Below are 22,626 nucleotides of genomic sequence, written 5' to 3'. Positions count from 1 at the left end.
AACAGAAATAATGGGATAGAGAATGTGGACAATTTTGACTGCGAGAAAATTGTGTTTTAGAAAACGTAAAAACTCCGTTTGAATCGTGAAATTAATAGGGCCTAAATCAATATATATTGGAATGCATCCTCGTTCTTGAACATATCCCATACACAAATACTCGATCAAAATTAAATAATGACATGACTATCAGCTTTGAAAAAATGAAACAGAAGTAATGGGATTTCGAAAAGCTTCTTTTGCTTTTTTGTTTGCCTTACTGACCCATCCGTGTATTTTACTTGCACCCTACCCACAGCCAGAGGTTCTGTTGCACATACAAATCAATTTCACGGTGGAACTTAGGATGAAAAGACAAGCAAAAAACAGTATAATAAGATCTCAATCATAAGGCTTAACATACTTTTTTTTAGCCACCTATGACAGTAAGTAGCAACCAAAGTTTGAACAATACATATAAAATTACATTATTTGTCAAGCAGTATGCATTAACCAAGTCCCATTAGTTCAAGTTACTCATCCATGTCCCTCCTTTCCAATCATTTTACAAGACAATTGTGTCACTAAGAGCTATTTAGTTTTCCACAATCATAACCTGACTTCTTCGAATATTGACTTGCTAAGAATGTAGCCAACATGTTGTCCCTCAAAAAGGTAACCAATTTGGACTCGGCCTACTGAATATAACCCACCATATAAGTTGTAGCATTGACATCAATGCTTCTCCATCTTCTCTCATTTGCATATTTCTTCAAGCTTTCCTCAATCCTTCTGTATTGGTTCGCTTCTTTATCATTCTCTTTGATATGTGTGCTTGGTTTGGAGAAGGCCTCAGCTAAGCACCCGGATAAAACAACTCCATCCTCTAAGGCACAACACCCTCCCTGGCCAAGGTCAGGAGTCATGGGATGGAAAGCATCTCCACCAACACAAGCATTGCCTTTACTAATATTCCCAAACATCAGTTCCCAGGGGTGTCTATATCCCAATGGAGCTAATAGGAAGACATCTAGTTTGATTTTTTCAATGTAGTATCTAACATCACTTGGCATCTTCTCAAGCGTATTTAACACATATTCTTTCAGTTTGGTAGGGTTATCTTCTAGCTCTTTGTCTGCAAGCCAAGAAAAGTGGACTAGTAAATGTGACAAAGGCAAGCATCTACTGTTAAATGCTATAAATAAGATAATAGGCATAATGAATGAATGCTATTTTTTGCAATTAAATTTTCCACAATTAAGAACTATTTATTTATGAAAATTCACCTTGGCTGTTAGGTGTCCAAGCAAAAAACCAGTAAACAGCCTTCCCATCACAAGGAACTTGGGTTCTAACCTGTGATTGTTCTGAACCTCTGCAAAGCCCCTGACTGAATATCTCCCTGTAAAAGAGGCATTCTTGAAGCCTAGCCACTTTGCCACTACGGAGTTCACTCCATCAAACCCAATCAATATCTTTTTCAATTGCAAACATCCATGTACCTATAAAAGTTTACTAACTTGAACTCATAATTGAAGCTGTTGGCTTCTTATTTATGAAAGATCTTAGCTTATTTTTTCATGCCAGTGATATATGTCATCATGTCAGACATATTGTTTACCTTGTTTTTGATGGTTGTCCCATCAGCCAGATGGAGTATCTTGTAGAAGCCAGATTCCACAATGGCAACAACCTTTGACAAGTATCTGATGGTGCCACTTGGAAGCTCGTTGGCAAGAGCTTCCAACAGTAACTTTCTTTTAACACAACGAATTTCACGGTCTCTTCTGCATCACACCAAAAAAACACCCAACATAGCAACACCAAAAAAACACCCAACATAGCAATAATATAATCTGACAAGTTAGTTTTAAACTCAAACTGATACATGTACACACACTAATTCAATTCTTGCATGATTAGGGTGAGTTTTATTCAGAGTGCACTTACTGCTGATTTCCTGTTTCTGTAAAAGGCATAACTGATGTTTGGGTTCCTGTAACCAATGTAGTGACAATCCTGCACTCCAATTCCACCACTAGTTTAGTTTCATTAATAACTAAGTTGGTTAACCATCAACATCCTAAATAATTTGAATTGTCGTCTTCTGTTATTAACAAGACTAGTATAAAATTTCACCGAATAATAGAAAGAAAAAAAAAAGGAATAAAATGTGTTTTAAGTTTCTCATAATTTTAGTCCTTAGATTTTTGGTCTTTGTATTTCTAAAATGTGACAGAGTTCGTTCCTGATTAAATTAAAATGAAGTAAAGGGTCAAGGACAAAAAGCACCCTATTCTAATAGTAGGAAGACCAAAATCATTATTTTCAAAACACGGGAATTAAAACCGATTTTCATCAAATATTGGAAAATCTGAAATGCATTTTCTCCAAAAAAAAATAAAAAAATATTGAAGATAAAAACGCGTGGCTGTGTACCTATTGAGCTGGGGATGTTGCTAGCGAAGGAAGTCTCAAACACCAACAGCATCCAATGCCTTCCAAGCATTTACCCATATTGGCAAAGCAAACCCAGTGACCCTCAAACTATCTGAAGATTCTAACACCAAACTTCGGATGCCCAACCTGCCAGCATCAAATATCAAATACTAGCTTAATTAATAATCACATGTGAGAGAGAGAGAGAGAGAGAAGGGAAATTAAATTAAGGTGCCTGTGAAGTCCTAAGGATGTTGTAAGGCCAGCAATTCCAGCTCCCACAATCACAATATCTTCAACCACTTCTTCTGTTTCCATTATTACTGTTACCATATGATCACCAAGGGCGAACCTTGATGTGTGTGTAAAGGGAATCCTTTTAGTATTGAGTGGCCCAGATTAAGTAATTAAGAATATCTCTTCGAATGCAGATGTTTATATAGAGGGATATGTCATAATTCAATTTGATGATGGAAGACCATACGTAAGAGAATATTCAATCCGAGAATAGTTACTAGATCCCATCATGGAGTGTGTCCACGTCTTATATACTACTATACATTACATATATCTCAAGCTACCAAAAAAAGAATCCCAAGCAGGAGCTACCAAACATAATCAGTGTATGAGGCTATGAGCAAAGGAAGGATTTTCAATCTGATCCTCGTGATATTCACTATTCCTTGTAGAAGCAGGTGAAAACGAAGGTAGGTTGATGGAACAGCTTCTGTGCCTGCTGCAATTTCTGACCTGCCCATTCAATCTTTCTTTAATTTTAATATTGTCCATACGGATTCACATATGATCCATTTTTTTCTCTTTCCTAATTTATTCTATTACAATGGTAAAAAAAGACGAAATAAAAAAAGGAGATTAATACTTAATTGAATCTATAATAATCTTTTTCACTCCTTTCTGTATCAATAACTATAATGAAAAAAAAGAAAATAACAATGCATCTAGAAAAAAAAAAAAACCATTGATCTCTGTCAAGAGACCCACCAAAGCCCCGGAACCATAAAGTACTTATTACTATGCCACCAAAAGATATATTTTTAGATCTGTCATTTCAAATTGTATTTTAAAATTTAAATTAAAAGAAATTTCATTTAGATTTAGATTTGTTCAAACTTAATTCCAAACTAAAACATAATATAATTTATTTTTATGAGGATGAAAAATTGATAACAAATTTTTAGGAATTGAAAATAAACATTAATTATTTTATAGGGAAGAAAAACATCTTTTAATCAATTTAATAATACTTTTTAACTTGAGCAATATTAAATTTTGTAATTAAAAAATAATTCTTTAATTGGTAAAAATGAATTGAGCAACTTAATTAAGTAACAAACATTTAAGTCATTTGTTCAAATGATAAAAACTTGTTAAGTAAGGTTGCTTAATTTTAAGCAACTTATGAAGCAACCACATTGAAGATGCACATTGGGTTTTTTTTCTCTAATCTCTCTCTTTTTTTTTATCTCAATAAATATATTAAATTTTATATAAATTATATTAAAATAATTAATATTAAATAATTTAATAAATTTTATATTATTATACTTGTCATGTTCATTATTCGTCCAACGATATATAGGATAAAAAAGTATCTTATAACTTTTGTCTTTATTGTGTGTGTGTGTTTTTTTTGTTTTATAGAACCACATGATATTTATATTAACCTTTACACTTTTTTATAATCTTCTATTAAATATTTTCTTAATTTATAATTTTATAATATATTTTTTAATTATATTTGATAATCAAATGATTAAAAGTTTTTTTATTTAAAATAAATAAGTTGACAGATGAATCGTAACTCAAAGTCACCCATGAATTGGGTTGAAATTTTTAACTCAATATAAGAATAAAGTCTTATATACAGGAAAAAAACAATATAAATTGTCTCTTTCGATTAGCAGTAAAAGAATTTAGTCTTAAAACTAAAATTTTACTAATATTTAGTCCGTTTCAAAATAATTATAGTCTTAAATTAGTTTGCACATATCAAGGAAAAGAAAAAAAAATAAGTAAAAAAGAATGATAGTTTTATAAAATTAACTTATATTATTATTAATTCATTTATAATTTTTATTGTTCACTATTAATATTATAAAAGATATAAATAAAATAATAATAATTAATGTTACATTAAAACTAACATGATAATTATTTTTAAATTTTTTCCTCTTAAGTAACAATTATAATGAACAGAGGAAGTATTATTTTCTCTCTGCATGTATTAAATATTTAAGGATAAATTTAGAAATTTATGATTATAAAAAAATTTAATACTAAATTATTAAATTAATTAGTTTTCTTAATAAACTTAAATTAATCAATACAGTAATATCTTATTTTTTTAGTTAATAAGTTAGTTAATTCCTTAAACTAATTAATTTTCCTAATAAATAAGAGAGATATACTATTCCAAAGAATCATTAATTTTAAAAAGAATACTGATATTTTTACTTTAGTAAAAAAATAAATGAATTCAATGAAATAAGATTCTCACATCTTCCATAAAATAGTTTTCATAGGAAACTAATTAAAAAACATTAACATGAAACATCTTTTCTCAAAAATGTTATTTTTTGTTAAATGCATACCAAATAGGGTTATCATTTTGGAGAAACAAAAAAACTTCTCTCTTGTATGTAGGATCTGTGTGATACTTTGATTTGTTAAAAATCATGATATTAGATAAAACAAATATTTTTATTTTTCATTTGATTTAAAAAAATGACTAACAGATAACACAAATTAAGGAAAGGAAGATAGACAAAATCTCTAAATTTTGTTACTTAAGAAACCATGAGATTACTTTTTCTTTAGATATAAAATATTAAAAAGACACATTTATTTTCATTTTTATCTATTTAATAGCTGGAAAAAAAATAACCGACTTACATAATTATTTTAGAAAGGAAACACTATTTTTTTTTTATAAATATATTAAATTTAATATTATTTAAAAGGACCCCATTCTGGCACATGACATTCACTGTTGTGCTGCATCGAAAACCTATCAAGGTATGAATGATGAATAATGTTTGTTGAGCAATCTGAATCTCTGCTTACACACCCAATTCATCCACAGGTCATGATGAACAAGAGGCCATTAACCGCCGTCTACAACAAGGCGCTCCCCGATCTTTGCAATCGAGAACTCGGCCACCTGCCCCCAAGGAATTTCGCTCTCCGTCTTGGCGCCTCCGAGGTCCCACGCTTCTCCTAACCCTCTTTTTTCATTCATTCGTTCTCGTCAATCGTATTATTTTATTTTTTTGTTTTCTCTATCTGGTCGATCATTTAGGATCTTGTCCTTCGACTTGAATTACTGAGGAATCTGCAAAAACACAGAGGTTGTGTCAACACTGTGAGCTTCAATGCAGATGGTGACACTCTAGTCTCCGGTTCCGACGATTGGGGGGTTATTCTCTGGGACTGGGAAACTGGCCGCATTAAACTCTCCTTCCATTCTGGTCATTCTAACAATGTTTTCCAGGCCAAGTTCATGCCTCACTCTCATGATCGTACCATTGTCACCTGTGCTGCTGATGGACAGGTACTTTTTCTTATTCATTCTTAGATTATTGTTTTTTTTTTTAAAATGATAAGATAATGGTGTTTGTCAATTATAATTATAATAATAGGTGAGACATGCTCAAATTCTTGAAAATGGACGAGTCGAAACTAAGTGTCTGGCCAAGCATCAGGGAAGGGCTCATAAGTTGGCTGTTGAGCCTGGTAGCCCTCATATCTTTTATACCTGTGGTGAAGATGGATTAGTGCAGCATGTGAGTCTTTTTTCTTTTTTGTTTACCCCTCCTTAGTCATCCATCTCTCACTAATTGTGTGTTTTGACAGTTTGATTTGAGAACTGGGGCTGCAACAGAACTTTTTACATGCCAGCCAATCAAGGATAGGTGGAGTTACATGCCAGTCATCCATCTTAATGCAATTGCAATTGATCCAAGGAACCCAAATCTCTTTGCGGTTGCTGGCTCTGATGAGTATGCTCGACTTTATGATATTCGCAGGTATAAATGGGATGGATCAACTGATTTTGGCCAACCAACCGACTTCTTTTGCCCTCCACACTTGATTGGTGATCAGCAAGTTGGAATAACAGGCTTGGCCTTTTCTGAACAAAGAGAGCTGCTTGTGTCATACAATGATGAGCTTATTTACCTTTTTACCCAAGATATGGGTTTGGGACCAAATCCCCCTGATCCTGGGTCCCCTAAATCTATGAACAGTGATGCAAGTGAAATTGGATTTAGTCATGGATCTGTGTCATCTCAATCTAACATGGATGCTGATGACAAAATCACCCCACAAGTTTTTAAGGGACACAGGAATTGTGAGACAGTGAAGGGTGTTAACTTTTTTGGACCTAAATGTGAGTATGTGGTGAGTGGGTCTGATTGTGGTCGGATTTTCATATGGAAAAAGAAAGGTGGTCAGCTTATTCGTGTCATGGAAGCAGATAAGCATGTTGTGAACTGCATTGAGTCTCATCCTCATACAATGGTTCTTGCCAGCAGTGGTATTGAGAATGACATCAAGATATGGACTCCAAAGGCCCTTGAGAAAGCTACTTTGCCCAAAAATATTGAGCAGGTATGATTTTGGTCTTCTTGAGTTAATTATTGCAAGTTGGAACTTAAAAGCACATAATGATATTATTACCTGTGGATGAATGCCTTTTATGTGTAGGAAGCTTGTTATGTTTATAAATCTTACTGGGAGTTTCTATAAAAACTTCATATAGATAAAATCTATTATAACATACTATAATATATTATCATAAGAACCGAAATACATAATGTGAAGATATTATCCCAAGCTTTTCTGGCCCTTATTCCTCCATCTGCCCCTAGCTGTCCCTCAATCTTGATCAGTCAAGAGCCAAAAAAAAGTGTGATGTTATATTTTTACTACAGCATATATTTGATTCTTCGAAAATTCTGGCCTGTTATCCACCCATTACTATTTAATGATGGATCCTCTGTGTTATCCATTGATCAGACTTTATTGTTATTGTTTTGATCATGTAGTCAGAATTGTGTGAATCGCGATTCGATTCTTACATTCAATGTGATTCAGAAATGCAGCGATGTAGATTGCATGCTGCACTGTTTTTGGTCCTGAATCACTGTGAATACTATCCTGGGTTAATCACTTGAATCACAGAAAAATTGCATATTGCTGTGCTCTGGACCTGGACCAACGGGATTATTCCTAATATCAAGTTGGATTGTGCGCAACCTTGTTAGGAAGCCATATTAGAAAATAGAAGAAAGAAAAGAAAAGAAAAGTGATGTTTATTGATTGCAAAAGAACTGAAAATAGGAGAGATAATCCTCCTCCAAGGGTTTCCTCTTCACAAAGAGCAAAACTCAGTTCTCAAATGATCCAAGATAGAATGCCAATTCCCTTACACCCTCCTCCTATTTATTTTCCTCTCAAATTCCCTCTAACTGACTAACCCTTCTACTAACTATCCAAGTTTTATGTCGTTTAGGTCAAAGTTGTACTTTTCAATGCTTACTATCTAGTTCAGTTATCGCCGAGGCAATATTCAATCATTTTGGCTGAGAGGAGGAATATGTGCTAGTAGAGGGATATACAAAGAGCTATTTATTAAAGATTATGGTGTTAAGGGCAGAATATTTATGTTACAATGTGCTGGGCATGATAGGAAATCCTAGGTAGGAACTATTAAATATGATGTCTGTTAGAATATCTCTTCTGTGAATAATTTTTTTTTTTCCAAATTAGTTTTGTGGTTGGAGCTCATGAAATAATCTCTATAAAGGAAAATTTTTGTTTTTCTGAGTTCTCTGGTCAGGGCAGTTCATTTGGGGATTCTTGGTGGAGCAGTGTTTGAAATAGACTGAACTGAACCTTTTTTACCATGGTAACTGGGAGCTAGTCCTGGTCCTGGCATCAGCACATTTAAGACCTTGTAAAACTCTAGAGTTTGAACACACAAATTGGCAGATTTAATTGAAACAATTATGGTATGTTCCTGAATTTGTAGTACAGAACACTATCACAGACCTAAGCCCTGTCAAAGAGTCTCCTCCTTCAGCCAAACTTAACCAATTTAACACACCATGAATCAGAAATCTGTCAAATATCCTATATAAGAAATACACATAACTGCCTTACATTATATCATATGACTGTCCAAGGGTTACTGACTGCCACACAACATGGCACATAACTATCTTATCAGAATTAATAACTGTTTTTATTGAGAACCATTGTGAACAGTACTGCAGGAAACTTCTGAACTAGTACTACTGGCTTAGATGGTTGGAACTTGGAACATTTCACATTTGATGGTATGGCAAATTGGCTAGCTTGTATGCTGCCACATCATTATAAGGCTGTGTGATTTGTCTTGTCTGGAAAATGAGTAAAAAAGGCTCAAACATGCCCCCCGAGGGTAACTGGGTGGATCCTCATTTGGGTGCATATTGTGGATGCAAAGCATGATAAATGTTTATTTACACGTGATTTTATGGAAGAGTATGATATACATTTTTAAACATTTATCTACTTAAGATATTTACACTGATTTAAAAAACTTCCACTAAAAGAATTTTTTTCATATGCTGGTCTAGGAAAGTCGTAGGAGTGCATGATTTTAACTTTGATACTGGTCTTTATTCTTAAATGATAAATCAGAGAAAGATTGATATTTTTGTTACATGATCTGCTTAAGCAGCAGAGGAACTAATTTCTCTGCTGGTACTTCTTTGAAGAGGGTTCACGTGTTTGATCATCTTCATTGGTTTACAATTGGTGGTGGCTATGATGACGATGATGTTATGTTTGATGATGATTATGAAGTTGATACATCTGACAATGATGATGATGATGAGGAGGAGGAGGATGACGACGACGATAATGATTATAGCGATTATATCAATGATTATGATGATGATTATGATTGTGATGATGTTGATGACAACAATGGTGTTGATGATAAAAATGATGACAATGGCAACGATGATAATTTTGGTGGTGGTTGTAATGATGCAAATTGATGAAAATTTTATGTCCGACAGAAACCGAAGGCTAAGGGCTGGATGTACCGGATAGCTTATCCTGAAGACCTAATGCAACTGATTTCACTTCCAAGACGAAGGGTCAGGACAGAAAGCAATGGAGAAAACTCATCTACAGATCGAGACCTTCTACAATTGATACTGACATTCAATGCCAATAGTGACAGTTCTAACGAAGATGATGACGATGGTGATACAACCAGCCAAGACGACTTGTTCAGTTAGTTGAGGGTTACACATTGTCCAAACTTGGCCTTTCTAAGAAAAATGCTAGCAACTGTAAATAATATAGGATTAATAATAACTCTTGACTGGAATATTGCATAGTATGTCTAAACAATATTCTACATACAATTGTCGTAAAATTTATTTCTTGTCTTTTTTTTTAATTAGTTTCTGCTCACAGGTTTTTAGTTATTTTTTAATATGTGTGACGTATGTTTATTTTTTGTGCTGAGTTATCCGTAGACGATGATGGCAGTGATGAGTTATTTACCAACATCCTCTCAAAACAAAAAATCTATATTTACCAAAACAATATATGGGATCGTTGATAATCTTTTTAGTTTCACCCTTATAAAGTGACTAAAATGTGCAAGAAGAAAATAAGCAATGTCATTCTTTGATTTCTTTTAATATTTCAATTTATTTATGACTTTTTATGCATATGTACATAATATTGGCTATTTATTTTTTCATTAAGGATCAAGATTACTCACTTTATCATCTAAAGTATATTGTTATGGGAAATATAAATTAAAACATAATAATTTGTCAACTTCTATTTATAAATTTGAATTCTTGTTCTAAAAAACAAATTTCGTATTTATTATTATTTTTATTTGATTAGGATGCATAAACAATATAAAAGTGTTTCATATTATCATTCAATCACCAATTAAAAATGATAATTATAGATTCACGTGTAAGACTAAGATGGTTGACTTTTATATTTTATTTTTTTTATACATTGTTTAAATTTTATAGTTAACCGTATAATATTCATCCACCTAAAAAAATAGTTCACTTTTGTAGTTAACTGTATAAAAATCCTTCCACTTATAAAATATAAAATATAAAATTAAATTATGTTTTTCTTTTCATTTTGTCGTTTTATACTTGTTTTGTAGATTCTTTAATTACATTATTTTAACATTTTGGTTTTAATTAATTATCTAATAAAAAAATCATTCCAATTTCCTTGACGACGTAAATCACTATATTTCAATGTACCAAAATTCACTACGTTAGAAAAATTTAAATTATCTCAAAAAGAAGAAAAATTTAATTAATATTGAATATAATTAAATATATACTAATTATTAATAAAAATAAATAATATAATTAAATATTCCCACTAACTAAATTAAATATTGAATATAATAATTTTTATTTACAAATCCTTAAAGAATAATTAAATAATATAATTAAATATTTACCAAATATTAAAAAATTAAACCATGTAACTAAAAATTTACCAATTATTAAAAATTAATTAAATATTTCCATTAACTAACTTATATTTTTATGATTTTTAAAATTAATATTTTTAAAAATTATATTATTCATATTTTAATTTATAGTTGCATCATGAATAAAATAGTATTCCAAAATAATTTTGAAAAAAATTAACTAAAATGTACTCATGATGTGAATATTTTTTAGATTTTCATTCAATTATAATTAAAATTTATGATAAGTTTATTAAATTTTATAATGATTAATTTTAAAATTATATACGTAAAAATTTATAATTAATTGATAATATAAAGAATTTTAACATTGACTGTAAAAATTAAACTATTCCTGCCTTTTATAATTATATATTTCTATATATCTATGCACAACAAAAATTTTCTGGATCGAGTATGTGGAGGCGTTTTATTAGAATGTTTTTAAATATTAATTTTTATACACTTACTAATGAAGGACTATTATAATATTAATTAATAAAAAAACATATAATATATTTTTATAACTAGTTTATCTACAAATTAATTTTTTTTATTAATATGACAATATGTGATTAAAATTACACTGTAGTTAAATTTATATTATTAACAAAGAATACAAGTAATTTAAAAAGACTTAAATATATATATATTTTTTATTCTTTTCTGATATTTTATTTATTTTTAATTTATATAAATTTGTATTTTTTGCTAATTTTGATTCCCATGAGCACAAACTTACATGTGCTTATAGGTTTTAAAAATGAAAAAAAAAACAAAATATTAAAGGAACTAAAATTTAAAAAATATTAGAGAGATAAATATCACAAAAGAGAGGTTAAATTTTGATTTTTTTTAAAGGTCATTCCTTTAAACACAGTTTTCATCGACTAAAACTTTTGTAAAAAGCTGATAAAAGATTTTTTTAAAACCTATTGAATTATGTAAAGAAGTTTTTAGAAAACACAATATATATCTATGCACAATAAATAATCTTCTTGAATTGTGACTCCACCTCCTGGCCTCATCTGATATTCTATTATTTTATATATTTTGTGGTGTTACTGTTACGATATTTGTGGTATTATAAAATAAAATAATAAAGAGCTGAGGAAATGGGATTGTAGTTTGTTCGGTCTGAGAAGAACACACAGTTTGATCGATGATGGAAACGTTGGCCACATCTTCTTCTGCAACTCTTCCATCTTCTTCTTCTCCCTTTTCCATTTTCCCTTCAAGAAGAACTTCCCTTTATCCTCCCAAGACTCTCCAATTTCGTTTACCCTCCTCCAAGCGTCTGTATTCTATTCACTTTCCCTTTTCCTTTCTGCATCAGATTTCTTCAGTTTTCTGATTTTCTTTTTTCAGGTGATGATGCTTTCGATTCAGACTCCAAAGAAAAAAACAAGCTTCCAATTCTTAGTGATCGCTGCCTCTCTCTTTCCCCTCTTTCCAAAGTACGTCGTTTTCCTTTCCCAAAATTTCAACTTCAATTCATTCATGCAACTAACTCATCCCAAATTTAAAAGGGTAATTTGCATTTCTTGTAATGGATACAAAAAAATTGTTCTTGTTTTTCTAGGTTTTTTTGATAAAAAAGAAAACAACAACAATAACAATAATAATAATAATAATAATAATAATAATAATAATAATTCAATTGTGTTATTCCTTTTCCAAATTTATGCTTCGATGCATTTTCCATCTCTAACATAGCTGAAATTTCAAAGGGTCAATTACTTGTCGTTAAATGGTTGAAAAAAAATTGTTGTCATGAAAATATTCAATTGTGTTATTCCTTTCCCAAAATCTGAACTCGAATGCATCGGTGCCTTGCATCAGATGTAATAGAGGGAAAAGGTTGTGTTTTTGGTCATGAAAGTTATTTAATTGTGATTAGAAATTGTGGGGTCAGGATGCTGCGATGGGGCTGGTGCTGAGTGCTGCGACGGGCAGAGGATGGACCACGGGTTCAGGGATGGAAGGCCCCTCTGTTCCTGCAGTTGGTAGGGATAGCGAATCGGGGACGGGGAACATCTCCACTTTCCCTTGGTCTCTCTTCACAAAATCCCCTAGGAGAAGGATGCTGGTGGCTTTCACCTGTACCATCTGTGGCCAGCGAACCACACGGGCTATTAATCCCCATGCTTACACTGATGGCACTGTTTTTGTGCAGGTAACTTTTTGTTTTTTGTTAATCTTAACCCCTGCCTTATCACATTTCTCAATTATTTTTTTGGATTGAATTTGGAACCGAATCCTAAACTAATAGTCCACTGCAAAACCAAACCAATTCTTGGTTTAATGAATTTAACTGTGGTTGAACTGGTATGTGTGTAAATGAAATGAAACTTTTATTTTATATATAAAAATAAAGCATGTATTGACAACATGTGTGCTGCTAGACTAGTGGTGGGATGGCTTGCCATGCCACATATCAGAAAACTCGAAAAGACAAGTTATCCTGCGCAGCCACCTTCAAGCATTTTTCAATGTTAAGACATTGAATTGAACTGTTTCATGGACAAATGGACCGGTTTGTGTGGTTAAATGGTTCTAAAGCCAGTTTTAAATTAATGGTTTATATGGATTGATCAAACTGGCCGATTCTTGTTCATGGTTGAACATGTAGACTAATTGGTGCACTCTGGTTTTTGAAAGATTGCTTTTTTATTTATTCTATGTTTGTCGTAGAATGGGAAGTTTTATCTCTTATCTTTTGCTTACCAGATATGATACTACCATATATTAGAGGAGACTTGTTAGTTTATTTAATACTTAAAATTTGATAATGTTATAACTTTTAAATATATTTTAATATTTTGATACATAATTTTATTTGCTTAATTAATGTGCGCATATGATATTTTTTAAATATTTTTTCTTAATTATGTAACATACATGAATGTACAACTTTAAAACTAGACTCTGACCATTTTTTTGTCATTGTTGTCAGTGCTGTGGATGCAATGCATATCATAAGCTCGTGGATCACTTGAACCTGTTTCAGGAGACAAATTGCTATTTAAATTCAAGTTTTAATTATAAAGGAGAAGGATGGGATGATCTTAAGTTCAGGTATATGGATGATAACGACGATGATGATGACATATTCCCCCTTGCATAAGTGAATTGCCTGTGTATGGAGCATATACTCTCTGCCTAATCATATGGAAGTTCAGTTTAGATGTCTTGTATATTCTTTAGGTTTTCATGCTTTATAGTGAAATTTGTCAGAGACTTGTATAGTAACATGTTTATACTTAGCTTTGAACTCATTTGTATGATCATAAATTTCATAATGTACAAGACATTACATCAATATTTCCTTTGCTTTACATTCTGTGAAATTGCCAGGATTTTTTTTTCCCCTTCGAATTTATGCTATTGCTCACTAGGTTGTCTCATGTCAGACTCAGCCATTATTATTTGTCCTCCAACCTACTTTTTTTTTATTGTTTTTTAATGTCCTATACGAGATTTTCCATAGAGTTGTTGATGGTAGTGGTGCATGCATGCAAACTTAAATAGTAAAATCAGTCGATATTGCATTACAGGGTTCAAATTCATATACTTCAAAACTCAACCATCCATTACATAAAATATGAAAATTACAAAGTCCTTGACCAATGACTACGCAAAGAAACTTGGGAAAAATATACTAGCTAGAAATGTAGGCAGCATATGGCTAACTGGCTAAGGCCTAAGGGTGTGCTTACACACAATGGTTAATGTTGCAAATTGCAATGTTTGAATGGTTAATATGTAACTGATGAGACCCTATGATTCATTAATATGTGCCACATTTCCTCTTCATAACTGTAAAGAAATCTGTGCTTCTGCAGTTGATTCACCTGATTATTATTTTTCAGAACCAACTTCATGTTCTATTTTCTGTATTTTGCTATTTGGTGTTCTTTATCTCCAAGTGCCAAAGCATATATGTCGACCCTAGAATCTACACTTACAGTGCAATTCCTTTTGCTATCTTTCTAATTTATCGTCTGATATGCTATGAACCACATTTTTGCCGAGGCAAAATGAAACTTAAAGAGTTTATGTTTATTGACTGAAACACTCTAGTCTCCTCCTCAGACCAAGGTATCCGTGCAGCGGTTACCGCTAATTTTGCCACCCGCAATAGGAGGAACAGCACGAATCATTAGACTCTGAAAAAATGCTACCATCTGAAATACAACATGCGATGTGTTAAGTGAATGACAACCAATTAACAAATGATGAAAAATTCAGTCAGCCAAGAGAAACTACATCAATGATTAATGCACCAACATTAAATGATGAATGCTGAGGTGGAAAGATAATCTTACCAGTGCTAGCCCAAGGCACATTAGACTGAAGCCAGGAAAATAAAACGGTGCTTCTTCTGACAGGAACAAGGCTGCATACGATGGATGTAGAAGCTTATTAGTTTCCTTTCCCCCCCTAATTCAGTAGTACTATATATGCCGTTAGATTTTTCTCTTAATTAATAGTTATACCTGTCAGTGGACTGAAAATTAATGGAGCAATGATGTTGGCGAAGGAACTAATTGCTGAAAGACATCCTTGAACCATTCCCTAAATCAAAGACTGATCAGTTAGTCTAAAAAAGCAAAAGAGATAAATTCTGTGCATATATAAGTTTGAAGTTTAACAAAGCTGTCACTCAAGTCCAGGCTACCAAGGTACTTTCAACAACAGAATTATTGTTTGAGTTTTAACTAAACTTTCTGAGAACATGCTTAAGCAAATGTGTCAAATGCAAGTCCTTTTTTCATTAGGGATACCTGTTCAGTAGGTCCAACTTGTTTTGATGCAATGCTGCATAACTGTGTCAGCCATGTTGTGAGAGATCAGATTAGTATTTCAAAGTAGTAATAAAATAAAAACAATTCGGTAGAGGGTGTAACAGATACAAGTAAGAAACTTACACTTGGGCGCACAAAAACTGCAAACACAGAGCAACCTGCTAGAGCATAAGGTACCTGCATGGTTCTCAACAGTCTTAGAGGCTTGTTAATTTCTAAAAGTGATAAGAAAAAAACAAAGTGTTAGAGGAAAATTACCCATGCTGTCCATGCTATGCTGTAGACGAAGACCTGCATAGTATCATATATAGTGAAGTGTCATTATTAGTTTCAGTGTGCTCATTTGTAATACACTTTTAGGGGTAAATATTAATATAGAAATCTTGGGAAGAGAGACTTGAATTTACATTTATGCAGCTAATTAAGAGCCCTGTGGAGAGCAGCTTCTCCTCTCCTATTACAGGCACTAAAATGGGCATGAAAAATAGCTGCAAGTACACAACCAACCACACGGCAATTAGAACAAGTGGCTTTTCCAATGGAATTTTGGGAAACTGAATATTGAATTGACTAAAGAACAAATAAAAATAACAGACAACTAGCTATACTAGTACTAGGACTCAAGGCTTACTTGTGCAAGAGTGGCTCCAATCCCAGTAATCATCAACAAATCAGCAAACTGGTTCTTGTTGAATTGAAAACGTGCCTTCAAATAATACTGCATGTAGTACGAAATTTAATTAATTACTTTGTGCAATAATTTAGATCCTTCATTATGCAATAAAACTCAGGTGTTTTTTTATTTATTTATGAGAATTAAAGAGAATGTCAGGAGTTTACAACAACTTAAATTAACTAAATTAGACCCCACTGACAGCTTATGTGTTTTAATGTTCTTTAATCAAAATTGAAGTTTCACTTCAAGACCTTTAAAGCAAACCTTACCCAAATTATTAAAGTAAAATTTTAATTTTGACTGTAGAAAAATACTAAAAATACTTAAAAGAACCACAATTTAAGTTTGGTCCTATCCATAAGCTCAAGTAAAATCACAATATCTCACGATTTGACTATGAAGAAAAAGAGTATATAGAAAGCATTATTTTACCAGCAATACAGCCATCAAGCCACCATCTGCAAGACTATTGAAGAACGAAACAATAGCTGCTTGGGAGAATGTGGGGCTGCAAAAATGCAAGATCAACACCCTCTATCAAATTTCAAATACGTTGGTACTAGGAAGGTGGCCTCAGAGATTTTATCCAATCTATACAGTACCGATAAATGCAATGCCATACGTACCTACACTTGAGCAAACAAATAAAATCCCCCAGTGAGGGCAGTTTCTTAAATGTTCCTGCTGACTTTGGTGTTGAATCATCCTCAGCACATGATTCCTCGACCACTTTCAATAATGGCTGTCTGATGGCACCACCAGGTACACTATCCTTAAGGAAAATTCTCATGTACACCAATGCAACCATTGACAAGACTGAAGCAACCTGAATAAGAAAACCAAATTGTAAATGTAGGAAAATAAGCACAAACAAGGGTATAGTTAATTACAATGATGGAGGTAACTAGGAACCATAATATAGTGGACAATTGAACCTGAAATGTTAAAGCAGTGGATAGGAAACGAGCAGCTAATGTTCCACCAACGAACGATGCTGATCCAACACCAGCAAGTATTCCGAATGCTGATGTTCGTTTCCCATCTGGAACCTTGTCTGCCTAATAATCAAAATGCCACACTATTACTACATGTTATGATTTGCATGCTATATATATCTTATGATTATTGATTTCAATTGGTAATGAGAAGTACCACGTATGCAAGAGCCAGGCAGTGGAAGGACCCTTCGCCTGCCATGGCAGCCAGAGTTTTCACCACATAGTACGCGTAGAAGAATTGGGTATCCCTGCTATATGCCAATATCACTGCAAATATATCACATTAATTAATTCATAAAATTAATATTTAGCCTATTAACCTTCACATAAGCTAAACAAAAAATATTTTAAGGAACCCAAAAGTTATCATCATTAGCCAAGAGTTATAAATAAAACAATAAATAACTAACACATTTAAATAATTAAATAAAACAAATATCTTAGTTGTTTATTGTTTTATTTATAAATAAAGAGTCATATGTTTAATTTTTATTAAGATATTTTTTATTTTTTACTTTATTCATCCTTATTATTCCATAGTATTGATAACTTTTGAACCATCTTTCAAACCCAGGTTAAGAAAAAATAATATTTATTTTTATCAGAATATCCTAAAATTTAATTTTTAAAAATGAAAAATAAAAATGAGTTTAGTTACTGTTTTACCAGAATATCCTTAGTTTATAATTTTTGTACCAAGCCAATGAATAATAAATATTATAAATTAATAAAATAAATTTATTTTTTTCTCTTGTGAAGATTGGAGATAACTAGCACACATTAATTAATTAAATAAAAAGTAATTAAATGAAATGTGAGTTTTAATGATTTTAAAAAATAATATAAATTATTAATAAATTTAATATTATTGACTAAACTGACTAAGTTTGATGAATGATTTTTTTTTTTTTTTTTTTGATCCGCATGAATGATTTTTCTTATTCTTAACTTTAATGAATATGAATTAAATAAAAAGGACAAAAGGAGTATATGGATATTTATGTAGTGTTACAAATAAATGAAATGGAATGAAAGGTTGGCATTCCTTTTGTATCGGAAATGGGGTAAGGACTTTTTCGTTTTTTTGTTCCGTAATATGTAAATAATTGGCTTCCCACAAATAGATATGACAACGAAACCCCCTTATACATTTGAACTCCTTATGCATTTGAACTCCTCTTGACTTTGAAATAAGTTGATTGGATATGAGTGGATTTAAAAATTATCTGATTTTTTTAATTATGATCGGAATTGAAATGAAGATGTCATTATCCGTGTATCCATATTTACTATGATAATAAAATTATTAAAATTTTATTTATTATTTATAAATTTTATTTTAGAATTTTTATATAATTTAATATTTTTTCTTGACTATTTTTATAAATAAATGTGCTATAATAAATTTATTGATATATAAGTAATTAAAAATAAATATGTAACTATTAATTTATTTTTTTCTAAAATCAGATTTTTAATATAATTAAAAAAAACTTTGAAAATATTTGATATCTAACGTGTAAGACAGCAGAATGAGATAACAAGTTTTAACCCATTAAATATTAAAGACATATATAGAAATATGTTGAAGAATTAGCATGGAGACACAATACCCATCCCACCCCATTTTCATTTCTACCCACTAAGGGAGCACGCCCAAGAATTCATCAATAATGCATTCTTACTAGTTCTTCTTTTGGAAAAGAACCATAAAAAAATAAGGATACTAATAAGGGTTTTAAAGGTTGTTAATTATGGGAGTATAATGAAAAAAGTTCTTAAAGAGATTTCGAAAAAACTAAAAATAATAAAAATCATGAATACCTTGAGGAATGACAGAGACAGTGAGAGGAAGTGTGAGCAACGCTTTTCTGCCATATCGGTCCGACAAGTTTCCTATTAATGGTGTCATCACCACTGACCCCACTCCAGCCATCTGCAATATCAATTAGCCACATTTAGTTGTGCCCATTTCTACATCGGTTTCATGTTGATTCTTTTTCCTTTTTCTTAATTTCATGGGTCATATATAATTATCTTTTTGACCTGGGATTCCACTACTAAAGTGGGATAGTGCATGCACTGATGGACATGTAATGTAACCAAAATTTGATCCAAACCGTAAAAGTAAAGCAGAAACTATGCTTGGCTTGAGTGAAGTTGAAGAGAAAGAGAAAGACAAAGACAAAGGTAAAGAATGCTCATAGTCTCCAAAAGGGGACCACAATAAAAGTGTGTGCTATTGGTTTAATAAAAAATATTTGGCAATTTCAATGGTTATTTCACAAATTAATAGAGTTGGTAAATTGTGGTTGGGTGGGTGTATAATTGTGTAATATAAGATTTTTTTTTAACACTGACTTTTTCTTACATTTTCTTCTTTTTATTATATTTGTCTTTTTTGTTTTCTCTTTACTCCTTTCATTAACCCATTTCACACCTTACAGGCGCAACAAAATGTGAACTATATATAAACTGAGTAACAAGAAGAATTTATAAGTATGGATGTCATGCACACATACAGCGCAGCTAAAAAGTGAAAGTACAAAGTATGTTTATACATAAAAAGACGAATTTTGCTTGCATAACTTTATTTTGCTTTTATAGCATGAAGTGACTTTCAAGTTCAACCAAATTAATAACTTGTGAGTTTCTGATTTATGGACAAAAGAAAATTGAATATAACGAGATATATCACGTCAATTTGTTTTATACTAATGTTGAGTTTGACTTAATTGATAGCATAATTGATAGATTACGTACCCAAACTTGAAGTACTCGTCATATAAAATGAAGTAACCTCCCTTCCTTCTCAAATTTTCACAACCCAAAAAGTTATGTCTAACAATCAAGTCTATCTAGGAAGATGCTAAGAATAGGAAGTTACAGTTTAATTGAGTCATTTTTTTAGTAAAATATTTTTTCTAAAACATTTTCTATAGTATGTTTTTTTTTTTTTTGTCTTTTTAATGCATCAACTATCTTATTATACACTTCTTTCTGTCTTTCTTTGTCGTATGCTTTATTCTAAAAAATATTATATGAACACTTTTTCTCTATACGACTGAGAAAGTCTCCCCCCAAATGAAAGCCTTGCCTATAGGTGGATAAATACATATGTTTTTGGATGATATTTTTCTTCTTTTTGAGAAATTATCTTAATTTGTACAACAAAATTATAGAAAAACTAGTATTATAAAAATGTTATATATTTTTTTCTCTATCTCGACACTAATTTTTATTTTATAAAAACTCACATATTTTTTGTTGTATTATGTATAGTTTTAAAATATTGCACAGGATTGTTTTAAAAATTGTGAAGTGTGAACATGAAAAAAGAAAAAAGAATATTAATATACTACCATACAACATTAATGGTTGCGATTCCGGAAAGTTAGCACCAGATGAAGTCTACCGCCACGTGTATTTTCAACCGCGCGCCCACCAGAATTGAGAAAATAAACAGTATATACTATATAGTTCGAAAGCCAATTTACATGAAATTGATGACTATATATCAAGATAGTTACGAAATCGTCCTGGCATATCAGTTAATTAATTTCCACCCATTGTTAATGCATGGAAGCATGTATGTTGCCAAAGAGTACTGAAAGAAATTTAGAATGAACAACATGAAAGTATCTTCGTGGCCTATGAAAGAATTGAAATCACCATTTGTAACCAGAAACATGGAACCCAGAAAATGAAAATTGAATTAACGGAGGAAATAATTAAAGAGAGAAAATGATGATATATACTAACAGCTTGTTGGAAGCCAGAGAGGTAAATGGCAAGGGAACACTGATCTTGGCCAGGGCAAAGTGCAGCCATGGTAACGTCGGTGATTGCCGGAAGAACTATGACACCACCAAACCCCGTCACAAACATTGTCACAAAAAGGTGGCCCAGTCCTCCTAATCCTTCCATCCCTAAACGTATCAATTACTTTTTCTCACTTCACTTGCTCTAAATATTAAATAGTACACCCCACACCACAAGTGTACTCAGGAAAATGTTTGGTACGCTTGCTGAAATAAATGGAACAAGTTTATATGCATATTATTGTTGCTACTATGGTTCGGTTGGTTGTGTCTTGTACCCAAGTGAGTGTGGAGTGAGAGTGTGACCAAGAGAGAGAAAAGAAGATTCCAAATGTCCTTTTAAGATATTAACAACAATGCAACCAAGCAAAGCAAAAGGACCAAGAGACGTAGCTTCCAAGTTGCTGAAAGTATTTTGTGAGGGCCTTAACGAAAGTTCATGGCTTTTTGGATTTACCGTATTGTGTTGGCATTGCGTTGTGGGGAGCATTCAGCAAACAGCAATCGCATGCAACTTTCACCTTCGTGTGAACGTCACGTTTGGCCTCCATTTTCAACATAGATGGCGTGGCATCTCTTTCTATCTCTTACTTTATTACAAACTACTCTATTTTTTTTTTTTTTTTTGTTTAGATAACCGCTATTTCTTCATACTGAATCTTGTAGTATGTCTCCTTATATATAGTAGTTGATGGTTGAAAATCAGGAACAAGGGAAAGAAGAAAAAAAAAAGAGAAATTAGTATAGCCATTAAAAATATATATATTGTTCGAGGTGTAAATTAAGTTTCTCTTGACTTAATTTACACACCCAACACATATATATATTTGGGAAAAAAAATATATTTTAGCGGTGGTTAAATATTTGGCTATGAGAAATGCGACATTTCCACTTTCGGCCCGGCAAGAAATTAAACATGTTAGATATGGAAAAGCTGTTGAGTGTTCAAGTTTAGTTACATGAATCAAAAGTTAAAATACAGTAGAAATGAATTTAGCTGGGAGAAAAAATAACATAGTGGAAAACAAATTAATAGAGGAGAATCATCCTAAAGAGTAAAGACCCTCTAAATTTTAAATATTTTGTTTCTCAACTTTTTACTTTCTTACCATTTTATTTTCGCTTGGATTTGAAGAGAATTTCAGGTCGTCATAGTCAATGGATTGAGTGAACAGCTTAATTAGAAGCTAATGGACAATGATAGAGTAGGGCACTTGAGTAATCAATTGAGTAAACGATACTAACTTCATTATTGGACTTAGTAGTTCACCAAGTTATCCAATATCCTGCATAGAATCATAAATAGAGATATATAAGCAGTTCGAATTATAATTTGAATTTCTTAATTGAATTAAAGAGGAGAGGA

The 22,626-nt window shown here is 31.8% G+C and overlaps 3 protein-coding genes and 1 pseudogene across 8 annotated transcripts; 2 read left to right on the top strand and 2 right to left on the bottom strand.

Annotated features, from left to right (window-relative positions):
• Positions 1-349: 349 nt before the first annotated feature.
• LOC114369856 lies at positions 350-3,192 on the bottom strand (annotated as a pseudogene).
• A 2,194-nt stretch (positions 3,193-5,386) lies between these two features.
• LOC114369855 (DDB1- and CUL4-associated factor 8-like) lies at positions 5,387-9,895 on the top strand. Of its 3 annotated transcripts, XM_028327123.1 has the most exons (6): positions 5,387-5,454; positions 5,522-5,641; positions 5,738-5,989; positions 6,078-6,221; positions 6,292-7,047; positions 9,201-9,647. In XM_028327123.1, exons 1-6 carry the CDS (start codon positions 5,416-5,418, stop codon positions 9,483-9,485), a joined length of 1,596 nt encoding a protein of 531 aa, XP_028182924.1. In that variant the 5' UTR covers positions 5,387-5,415; the 3' UTR covers positions 9,486-9,647. The 3 variants fall into 3 exon arrangements, with proteins under 3 accessions (XP_028182924.1, XP_028182925.1, XP_028182923.1); XM_028327124.1 differs by lacking the exon at positions 5,387-5,454 and having other exon boundaries at positions 5,461-5,641; positions 9,507-9,895; XM_028327122.1 differs by lacking the exon at positions 5,387-5,454 and having other exon boundaries at positions 5,461-5,641.
• Positions 9,896-12,041: 2,146 nt separating this feature from the next.
• LOC114371901 (DNL-type zinc finger protein-like) lies at positions 12,042-14,307 on the top strand. Of its 4 annotated transcripts, none has more exons than XM_028329215.1 (4): positions 12,042-12,252; positions 12,326-12,414; positions 12,873-13,133; positions 13,914-14,307. In XM_028329215.1, exons 1-4 carry the CDS (start codon positions 12,120-12,122, stop codon positions 14,082-14,084), a joined length of 654 nt encoding a protein of 217 aa, XP_028185016.1. In that variant the 5' UTR covers positions 12,042-12,119; the 3' UTR covers positions 14,085-14,307. The 4 variants fall into 4 exon arrangements, with proteins under 4 accessions (XP_028185016.1, XP_028185015.1, XP_028185017.1 ...); XM_028329214.1 differs by having other exon boundaries at positions 12,858-13,133; XM_028329216.1 differs by having other exon boundaries at positions 12,048-12,252; positions 12,347-12,414; positions 12,858-13,133.
• A 196-nt stretch (positions 14,308-14,503) lies between these two features.
• LOC114371900 (hippocampus abundant transcript-like protein 1) lies at positions 14,504-21,552 on the bottom strand. Its single transcript, XM_028329213.1, has 14 exons — positions 21,202-21,552; positions 19,264-19,375; positions 17,594-17,706; positions 17,377-17,499; positions 17,068-17,267; positions 16,874-16,949; positions 16,397-16,483; positions 16,173-16,253; positions 16,024-16,056; positions 15,889-15,942; positions 15,745-15,786; positions 15,457-15,535; positions 15,286-15,356; positions 14,504-15,144 (listed from the first exon to the last, which is right to left on the bottom strand). The coding sequence occupies exons 1-14, from the start codon at positions 21,364-21,366 to the stop codon at positions 15,049-15,051; spliced, it is 1,332 nt and encodes a 443-aa protein (XP_028185014.1). The 5' UTR covers positions 21,367-21,552; the 3' UTR covers positions 14,504-15,048.
• Between the last annotated feature and the right edge of the window lie 1,074 nt (positions 21,553-22,626).

Source organism: Glycine soja, chromosome 10, assembly GCF_004193775.1.
Source record: "Glycine soja cultivar W05 chromosome 10, ASM419377v2, whole genome shotgun sequence".
Lineage (NCBI taxonomy): Eukaryota > Viridiplantae > Streptophyta > Magnoliopsida > Fabales > Fabaceae > Glycine > Glycine soja.
The sequence above is the reverse complement of the archived record's forward strand: the minus strand, read 5'-3'. Positions and strand labels throughout refer to the sequence as shown.